General features: G+C 39.0%; 2 protein-coding genes across 2 annotated transcripts; one reads left to right on the top strand and one right to left on the bottom strand.

Annotated features, from left to right (window-relative positions):
• The first annotated feature begins 293 nt into the window (after positions 1 to 293).
• Positions 294 to 3757, top strand: LOC145009221 (pyrophosphate-energized vacuolar membrane proton pump-like). Its single transcript, XM_078967914.1, has 7 exons — positions 294 to 732; positions 1207 to 1781; positions 1848 to 2227; positions 2291 to 2708; positions 2773 to 3183; positions 3275 to 3334; positions 3422 to 3757. Exons 1-7 carry the CDS (start codon positions 486 to 488, stop codon positions 3626 to 3628), a joined length of 2298 nt encoding a protein of 765 aa, XP_078824040.1. The 5' UTR covers positions 294 to 485; the 3' UTR covers positions 3629 to 3757.
• A 44-nt stretch (positions 3758 to 3801) lies between these two features.
• Positions 3802 to 5579, bottom strand: LOC145009222 (protein SRG1-like). The gene is made up of 4 exons (XM_078967915.1): positions 5212 to 5579; positions 4682 to 4929; positions 4260 to 4587; positions 3802 to 4173 (listed from the first exon to the last, which is right to left on the bottom strand). Exons 1-4 carry the CDS (start codon positions 5443 to 5445, stop codon positions 3937 to 3939), a joined length of 1047 nt encoding a protein of 348 aa, XP_078824041.1. The 5' UTR covers positions 5446 to 5579; the 3' UTR covers positions 3802 to 3936.
• Positions 5580 to 9880: the final 4301 nt, after the last annotated feature.

Below are 9880 nucleotides of genomic sequence, written 5' to 3'. Positions count from 1 at the left end.
AACTTAGGCACTATTTTCGTAAATTTGTTAATAGGGAGGGACTATTCCTATAAAAATAATTCTGCACAGGGACCCATTCTGTAAATTACATCGACCTTGTTTGTAAATTGTTTCCTATGTAGGAGCCATTTATGTAATTTTCAATTAAAGTAGGGATCATTGTGTAATTTAGAGAGACCATTTTTGTAAATTTATTTTTGATAGGGAGTGTATTGGTAAGCATCCCAATAGATGCAAGGAGTTATAGAATGAACAGACATCAATTTCATACCCGCTCGATTTTCTCTCTTTCCTGAATTTATACATTCATATATCTGTATCTATATATACACCTTAACATCGTCTCCATCTAAACTTCCTTGCCGGAACCTGCATTGTCACCCATCCACCCGGCCTTCATTTTGCTTCACTTTTCGTCTCTTTTACCAAATTTCATTTTGTTCGTTTTTCTCGTCGGAGATCCGTCCTCCTCCGCTATCACGGCCATGGGGACGTCAACAATTCTCCCAGATCTCGGCACCGAAATCGTAATCCCAGTCTGCGCCGTCATAGGAATTCTCTTCTCTCTCATCCAATGGTGCCTTGTCGCCAAAATCAAGCTCTCGCCGGAGAAGCCTTTCGCCGGTGGCGGCAGGCATGGGTACGCTGAATCCTTGATTGAGGAAGAAGAAGGCGTCAATGACCACACCGTTGTTCGTAAATGTGCCGAAATTCAGAACGCTATTGCCGAAGGTATTGCGATTGTTTTATTTCCTTTAGATCGTTAATTGTTGGTGTAATCTCTCGCGGTGATTTTTGATTTCTCGATAAAATCTCGAAAACTAGAATGATTTGTTATCGATATTCTTATTCTCTCTGTGTAATCATGATCTACGTTAGTAAAATTTATCTACAAATGAGTTTATATCATGATTAGAAATCTTCCTTGTTCTTTCTTTATATATATTGATAGTACTCTCTTCCCTGCGTTGGATATTGTGAATTCCTACTTCAGTCCAAGTCTGTGATTTATTTCTACAAGCTTATCTCGCATGAATTCTATTTTCTATAGATGAATTCTCTACTAAGCAATATAAGGACTTTAAGGTGTGATTCTTTTGATGTAGCTTGCTAGTTTACACATACTCTAGCTTTTTAGAGTCTGTGTGTGGTGTTGAATTCTTACAAATGTATGTTTCCTTATAGACATATTTATTATTATTACAGGAGCAACTTCCTTCCTCTTCACTGAATACCAATACGTTGCTGTTTTCATGGCTGTTTTTGCTGTTCTAATCTTTGTATTCCTGGGCTCCGTTGAGGGTTTCAGCACCAGTGACCAACAATGCACATACGATAGCAGCAAGCTCTGTAAACCTGCACTTGCAACTGCCATCTTCAGCACCATATCATTTCTACTAGGCGGCATCACCTCAGTCATATCTGGCTACCTTGGAATGAAAATTGCTACATATGCAAATGCCAGAACTACCCTTGAAGCAAGAAAGGGAGTAGGGAAGGCTTTTATTGTTGCTTTTCGTTCTGGTGCTGTCATGGGGTTTCTCCTAGCTGCAAATGGTCTCCTTGTTCTGTATATCACCATCAACCTGTTTAAACTTTATTATGGTGATGATTGGGAAGGCCTTTTTGAAGCCATAACTGGTTATGGACTCGGTGGATCTTCCATGGCACTCTTTGGTAGAGTTGGTGGTGGAATATACACCAAAGCCGCTGATGTTGGGGCGGATCTTGTTGGCAAGGTAGAAAGGAACATTCCAGAAGATGACCCAAGAAACCCTGCAGTAAGTCTTACTTCTTCATCTAATTTCAGAACACATAAACATGGTTTTAAAAACTTTTCGTTACAGGTTATTGCAGACAATGTTGGTGACAATGTTGGGGATATTGCTGGTATGGGATCCGATCTTTTCGGGTCGTATGCTGAGTCATCATGTGCAGCTCTTGTAGTTGCTTCCATTTCCTCATTTGGTAACAATCATGATTTCACTTCAATGATGTATCCTCTCCTAGTGAGTTCCGTTGGCATTCTTGTTTGTTTGCTCACTACCCTTTTCGCCACTGACTTTTTCGAAATCAAAACTGTTAAAGAAATCGAACCCGCTTTAAAATACCAACTCATAATTTCCACCATCTTGATGACTGTGGGTATAGCCTTCGTTAGTTGGGTTGCCCTTCCTCCCTCCTTCACCATCTTCAATTTCGGAATCCAGAAAGAAGTTCACAACTGGTAATTTTCAATTTTACTCCCACCAAATGGATACAAATTTTTACGTTTTTTTGGGTTTTGCAGGCAATTGTTCTTATGTGTTAGTGTCGGTTTATGGGCCGGGCTTATAATCGGGTTTGTAACCGAATACTTCACCAGCAACGCATACAGCCCGGTCCAGGACGTGGCGGATTCTTGCCGGACAGGGGCGGCGACAAATGTAATTTTCGGGCTTGCTTTGGGGTACAAGTCATGTATCATTCCGATCTTCGCAATCGCAATCAGTATTTACGTTAGTTTCACTTTCGCCGCCATGTACGGCGTCGCTGTTGCCGCCCTCGGAATGCTGAGCACCATCGCCACCGGTTTAGCCATCGATGCATACGGTCCGATCAGTGATAACGCAGGCGGCATCGCCGAAATGGCCGGGATGAGCCACCGGATTCGCGAACGTACCGACGCCCTTGACGCCGCCGGAAACACCACTGCCGCCATCGGAAAGGTACCAATTCAAGTATTCCTTCATTTATTTAGCGACAGCGATTAATTTGTCGGGTTATTTGTAGGGTTTTGCAATCGGGTCAGCGGCTCTTGTATCGTTGGCTCTATTTGGTGCGTTTGTGAGTAGAGCGGAGATCATAACGGTTGATGTTTTGACGCCGAAAGTTTTTATTGGTTTGTTGGTGGGAGCGATGCTTCCTTACTGGTTTTCAGCCATGACAATGAGGAGTGTTGGAAGTGCAGCGCTTAAAATGGTGGAGGAAGTCAGGAGGCAATTCAATACAATTCCAGGTCTCATGGAAGGCACTTCAAAACCCGATTATGCAACTTGTGTTCAGATTTCAACCGATGCATCCATTCAAGAGATGATTCCACCTGGCGCCCTTGTTATGCTTACTCCTCTTATTGTTGGGATTTTCTTTGGGGTCGAAACGCTTTCCGGTCTTCTCGCCGGATCTCTTATCTCCGGCGTTCAGGTACTCATCAGTCATTGCCCAAATGACCTTTTTACCCTTCCTTTTCTTCATCATGCATTTCTCACACGTGTTTTTTTTAAACTTAATACAGATTGCTATATCTGCATCAAACACGGGTGGTGCTTGGGACAATGCCAAGAAATATATCGAGGTATTGTTAAACTTACAAAGATATCCTTTCCTTTTTTTAAAAAAAATATGTTTTTTAAAATATCATTTTATGTAAACTTTGTTCTAGGCTGGCGCTTCTGAGCATGCACGAACGCTGGGCCCCAAAGGGTCGGACCCACACAAGGCGGCTGTGATTGGTGACACTGTTGGCGACCCTTTAAAGGACACTTCCGGGCCGTCGCTAAATATCCTAATCAAACTCATGGCTGTTGAATCCCTCGTTTTTGCACCATTTTTTGCTACTCATGGTGGTCTTCTCTTCAAGTTTTTTTAAATAATTTTTTTTGGGGTTTATAACACTCGGATATATACTTTAAGAGACTCTTGAAACTGTTTTTTTTACATATTTTTTTTTAGCTATTAGATATTTTCATTATACCAATTTGAACCCTTAGCAATAAGATTTAACAGAAAGTTATCCGTTTTTATCCGTACTTGGAATGAGAATTGCAAGGTGACATTTGTTGGTATATGTAGTCTCCATTCAATTCTTTTGACATAAAAAAAAAAACAAAACAAAATTGAATATCATTTTATCCTCTACCAACCAAACAAAAGACAATTTGATGGATTCCGTTTGTTTCAAATCTTGCAAGCATCAATGGCTCTTCTACCTTGTTGATAATTCTTGAAAAAAAAGTCTGTAGTAAACGTGACATTCTTGTATAACCTTGGTCTTTCACACGTAACAAGTTCATCAACAACTCCAATATCCTTTTCCGTTTGAGGCATGCAAAACATCGCCAAAGTCATCCTTTCATTTTCCGAGTTCACCAACACTCTATGCACAGGACTCTTGAACACCCCATTACTCATTATCTACACATACATTTTCTCAAATCATATCCTTTTCATACAAAATCCATCAATATTCAAACAAATAAAATGATTGATTGATTGATTACCTCGAGTTGATCACCAATGTTAATGGTTAACGCATCACAAACAATAGGAACTCCAACCCATTCATCATCTTTCAAGATTTGAAGCCCTTCAACCTCTTTATCCTGCAACAAAACTGTGATTGCTGACCCATCTGCATGTGGTTTCACTCCTAAAACTTTTTCAGGCCATTGACAAGGAGGGTAGTAGTTAAATCTTGCATTCGTTGTTGAATTTGTTCCATATTGATTCAAGAAACAATTCTCTTCCAAATCTAATGATCTAGCAAGGGCTTTAAGCACAAGTTTATTGATTGACTCTATCTTACAACTATATTCATCAAGAATCTCCCTGAGATATGCCATCACAATTACATGATATATTATAATAAGTCAATCCCATTTCAGCATCTGAGATAAAGTTGTTGAAATAATGTTTAGTTTACCTGAAGTGAGAGGGATTTTGAGGCCATAATTGAAGCTTTTGTTGGTGTTTTGGAAGAACAGTGAGGTAGAGCCTATCAGTCCAATCAAGAGTTTGGTTATGTGAGAGAACCATGTCATTTCCATAGCCTTCGAGATCATTTTGTGCTCTCATGTATTTCTTTTTCTCCTCCATTGATAACCCGAAGAACACTTTGCTGATTTCTCTAACTTTCTCCAAAAACGAACTTTCAATTCCATGGTTAATTGCCTGAGATCCAATTGAGTTTCTTTAAAACAATTTACTCAAGCACCAGATTGATTAGTTCCTAAATAAAAAATCGATTCGTCAAATCTGAAACTGGTTGTTACATTCAAACTGATAAAGCCTAAATGTTAAAATTGTCTCTAAATTTACAACAGGTGGATTGAATTAGAACTACAGTTGCAGATATTATGTCGATCGATCGATCAATAACAGATAGTTATCCCGCAGAACAAGTGTTCAGGGCTAAGATACATGAAATCGAGAGAGATAGATAGAGAGAGAAACCTGAAAGCATCCCCAAGAGCTAACAGCTGATTTGAGCTTATCGAGCTCCGAAAGAGATGAAGTTAAGAGGCTAACATCAACAACAGGAATATCGTCAGTGATCGGAGACGACACACCGGCGTTGTTGACGCTACCGTACTCTTCGTCTTGTTTACGGATGTATCTTTCCGGCAGGTGGTTATAGTCTGCCGCTATTTCTTGAACTTGCTTGGTTTGTGGATGGGAATCAACCATGGCGATGGCGTAGCAAAGCGTTGATTTGTATCGGGACCCAACTGAATTCGAATACCTGTTTGATGTTCTACTTCAACGATGATTTTGGTCAACGGCACGCATGTCAAAGTCATGGATACCATCTTCCTATCCATCAACTAAACTTTTTTACTTTAAATTTTACATTTCCATAAGCGGCCCTAGAAGTATAAGTGAGACAAGCCAACTCACAAGAATATCGATCTATTAGTCAACGGTTGATCAAGTATTCAGGAGGGTAAAAGCACGTGGGTGACTAGAACGTTGGAATAGGGACGTTGCTAGTTTTTCTCTTTTTCTGTTAAATAGCTTTATTTATTAGTTTTGATTCAACTAGTTACAATCAGTCGAAAATTCCTGTACAACAACTCAATCATTAGGTTGCTATTAATCATTCAATAAAAGGTGAATCATTCGGCTGCATATTCTTCCTGTTTTGCCCCTGCTTTGCATTTTTTTTTTCATTGGCTTGATCACCAACATTTAGTATCAGAGCTTTACAGATCCTGATCAATGGTATGCCTAAGTACCCTCGATTCAACAAGATGACAGCCCCATCATCATCCAATCAGTCCAAGGACAACCCCTTCACCCTATAGTGCGTAATGTTAACCTCACTAAATTACAACACCTGGTCAATTAAGATGGAAGCCATCATGGATGTGTTGGAATAGTGTCTAAGGCTGCAACTATATTAGGCAAGTATTTGACCCGGTTGTGCATGGTCCTTTTGGGTTGCCTTCACCATAGCAACTTGATGGATGATTTGTTAAGAGAGAGTAAATATTATAAGGAATAATATATGGTTATTTGATTAATATAAGTCATAGATTAATTGGAATTAATTTGGTGACTTAAAGAGATTAATTAAATAAGAGGGTATAAACTGTCAATTGTTTGATAGTTACACTTTAGACTATAAATCCTTATCCAAGATAGGATGGACGATTTCTAGGGCTTGGATAAGCCAAAATCGTCCATAGGGTTATCAAGGAAAGGATATGGATCAACTTAAAGTCTAAGTTATCCAATTAGGGTTAAAGTTGTAATCCTTAAGGAGTCTACAAGTATAAATAGACCCTAGGGGTGAAGGAATTCGACACACCATCTAAAGTAGAGATACTCTGGCCGAATTCCTCCCCTCTCCTCTCTCTTAAATCATTCTTCTTGCTATTGGTGTTTGTAAGCCATTAGAGGAGTGACATTTGTGACTCTAGAAGCTCCAAGACAACAAGATCAACAAGGAATCCAAAGGTATGATTCTAGATCTATTTCAATGTTGTAATTTATTCTAATTAGCCATTAGAAGTCTTGGATTCAAAGCATGTTTAATTAGAAAGCCTAGATCCGAGCATTAGGGTTTTGCATGCGCACATAGGAAAGTTCTTATGGCTAAAAACCCATCAGTGGTATCAGAGCCTAGCTTGGTTTTCTTTAAATTGTTGCTTGATTAACTGAAACAAACCTGCAAAATTCGATTTTTGGGTTTCTGAGTCATGGACTCGGCGAGTTCCAAAGTAGACTCGGCGAGTAGGCCTGACTCGGCGAGTCCCTTTGTGTACTCGGCGAGTCCGGGCGTTATGATTAGGCAAAACCGGGATTTTTTCATGTTTATCTTATGGAAACTTACCTTAATCATATTAGATCAATCCTAATCCGTTTTTTTTTTATATATATGACTATAATCTTGATCTAATTAAAGATATTTATCATCTAATAAAATATTTAATCTCCTTATATGATAATTGATTAATTATTTTGATAATTATCTTAAAAGAAATCTTGGATAAATCAAATAAAGATAATTAGGATATTAATTGTTAATTGGAATTATTTGTTATTTGATCCTCCATGTTTTAAATGTTTAAAACTTGCCCTCAAGTTTTGAAATTTATATTTGTGATTAAAAGGTTTTAATTTAGACAACTTAAATTTCAAACCCTACGTTTTAAAAGGTTTAAAACACAACCTTATACTAATATGATATTACTAGAATAATATATATATATATATATATATATATATATATATATATATATATATATATATATATGTATGTATAACTAAATGCTAGTCTTACCGTTAGTAGGCCTTATTCACGAAGCCGATCTATAAGGTGGGTATAAGGTTGCGGCCTATAAAATGGCGCTTAATGGGTGTACACACACACCCACTGCTTGCTTGATTGGTGGAGGGTCGTTAGCCGAATGGGTAGGATAGGGCAACCTCATCCTCTCATTAAAAGTATAATAAGAAATACAAAGTAACTACACGTTTTAAAATTTTCCTAATCTTAGTTACTTTAGGAAAAGTGAATTGATGCAATCCCATGAAATTACACTTTGCACCCTTGCTAAGAAGTTAGTGGAGCGTGTGTGGTTTACCGACACACTAATTAGTTCTAAGCAAAGGTGGAAAAGGGTGATTCATTGTTTATCATAGTTCGATGGAGCGTGTGTGGTTTACTGGCACATCGAATAGGTGATCGTTACAATGAAGGCACCATGTGAATTTGCATGGTAATTCACACCCGCTTTGTGATCCTCGGCATCCCAGTCACAAACAAGAGGGGCATATCGAGATTTAAACATGCCATTGAATAGTTTCAATGAATCTCATCCGAACCTAGGAATTCTCAATACACTTAGGACTAATAGTCTAGGTTTTTGTGATGGAGAATTAGTGAATCGTCATTCACTTACCTTCAATTTATTTTCATGTTAGATTACGGCATCCCTTTTCTAATATGTAAATGTTATTGTTGGATCCTAACCCTAATTTTTCATATTGGGTGATAATTAGGGATTCTTATTCTAATCTATCTTTGTCCTTTCTATAGATGTCGAACACAACAACGTTGCTGCGAGTTCTTTCACGTTGATGAGCCTTTGCCAAAAGGTCACCTTCGATGGAACGAACTTTAGCGAATGGATAAGATACATTCGCACCATTGCTCGCTATGAGGATAAGGAGTATGTCCTCGATGAAAAGCTTGAGAAGATCAACCCCGAAATCGCTATTCCGGCCGAAATCACCGCTTTTGAGACTCATGAGCGAGATGCAACGAAGGTACATTGCATCATGATTGCCACCATGAACTCCGAATTCCAAAAGTCCTACGAGGACATGTATCCATACGAGATGCATCAAGACTTATTGGAGAGATACCACCAAAACGCGAGACAAGAGCATTATGAGATTTTCACTAACATGATCTCCGCTAAGATGGGTCATGGAGAATCTCTTACTGTGCACCTGCAAAAGAAGAAAAGGTATGTCGATCGCCTTCGCAAGTTAAATGTTGACTTTGGGGAAGACTTGGCGATCGACATGGTGCTTCACTCTTTGCCTCCGATGTACAACCAATTTAGGATGACCTACCACATGAACAAAGAGGAGGTCACCCTAAGCAAACTCCAAGGTCTTTTGAGAGTCGCTGAGAGCAACTTCAAAGACAAGTCTGTTGCACCTACTCCCAATCCGTCTGCTGCTCCTGTCTTGGCAATTGGTCAAGGAAAGGGAAAGAAGAGGAAGTCTTCATCAAAGAACTATCGCAAGGTTAAAGCCCGAGATGGTGCCTCTTCTAGTGGGACCAAAGTTGATCCCTCTAAGCCCTATCCTAACCCGAAGGAGGCAGAGTGACACCACTGCCACAAGATAGGACATTGGAAGAGAAGCTGCCCAGAATACCTGCAAGCAATCAAAGAAGGAAAGATCAAGCCATCTTTCGCAGGTATATACACAATTAAATCTAACGATTCTAATCATGCTATTTCTTGGGTTCGTGACACCGGTTGTGGTTATCACATTTGTTCAAATGTGCAGGGACTAAGAAGAAGTAGGGATGTGGAGCAAGGAAGGATCAATCTAATCATGGGGAACAGAAGATCGTCGCCTGTTACCAAGATTGGAGTGTATTCTTTAGTACTTAGGAATAATTTATGTTTAGATTTGAACAATTGTTGCTATTCGCCAGAAATGGCTAGAAACACCATTTCATTTCATGGTTTATATAGACAAGGATTTAGATTTTCTTTTAATAATGAGAATGGTTCTATTATGGCTTATCTAAATAGTGTCTGTTACTTTGAAGCTATACCGTGTAATGGAATATATGAAACTGTTATGATTGTTGATAACTTAGGAAATGATGTTTTGAATATTGATTCTTCCACTAGTATGGATAAAGCATCCTTGTGGCATTGCCGTCTTGGACATATCAACAAGAAACGCATAGCCCAACTCTAAAAGGATGGAGTACTGGAGTCATTTGACCTTAGGGAAGATGACACATGCGAGTCTTGTTTACTTGGAAAGATAACTAAGTCACCCTTCACGAATACTTGTGAAAGGGGTGAGGGGCTATTGGACCTAATACATACCGATGTATGTGGACCCTTTAGATCAACCACGAAGG

The sequence above is a fragment of the Lactuca saligna genome, chromosome 8, assembly GCF_052625555.1.
Source record: "Lactuca saligna cultivar CGN05327 chromosome 8, ASM5262555v1, whole genome shotgun sequence".
Taxonomy (NCBI): Eukaryota; Viridiplantae; Streptophyta; class Magnoliopsida; order Asterales; family Asteraceae; genus Lactuca; species Lactuca saligna.
This window is presented reverse-complemented; position numbering and strand designations above follow the sequence as displayed.

Excerpts from the sequence above, each read along its gene's own strand:
- LOC145009222 (XM_078967915.1), bottom strand. The coding sequence starts at position 5,445 with ATGGTTGATTCCCATCCACAAACCAAGCAAGTTCAAGAAATAGCGGCA. Across the intron at positions 4,588-4,681 it reads CAAAATCCCTCTCACTTCAG|GGAGATTCTTGATGAATATA; the intron begins GTAAACTAAACA and ends GGCATATCTCAG. Across the intron at positions 4,174-4,259 it reads ACATTGGTGATCAACTCGAG|ATAATGAGTAATGGGGTGTT; the intron begins GTAATCAATCAA and ends ATGTATGTGTAG.
- LOC145009221 (XM_078967914.1), top strand. The coding sequence starts at position 486 with ATGGGGACGTCAACAATTCTCCCAGATCTCGGCACCGAAATCGTAATC. Across the intron at positions 2,228-2,290 it reads CAGAAAGAAGTTCACAACTG|GCAATTGTTCTTATGTGTTA; the intron begins GTAATTTTCAAT and ends TGGGTTTTGCAG. Across the intron at positions 2,709-2,772 it reads CCACTGCCGCCATCGGAAAG|GGTTTTGCAATCGGGTCAGC; the intron begins GTACCAATTCAA and ends GGTTATTTGTAG.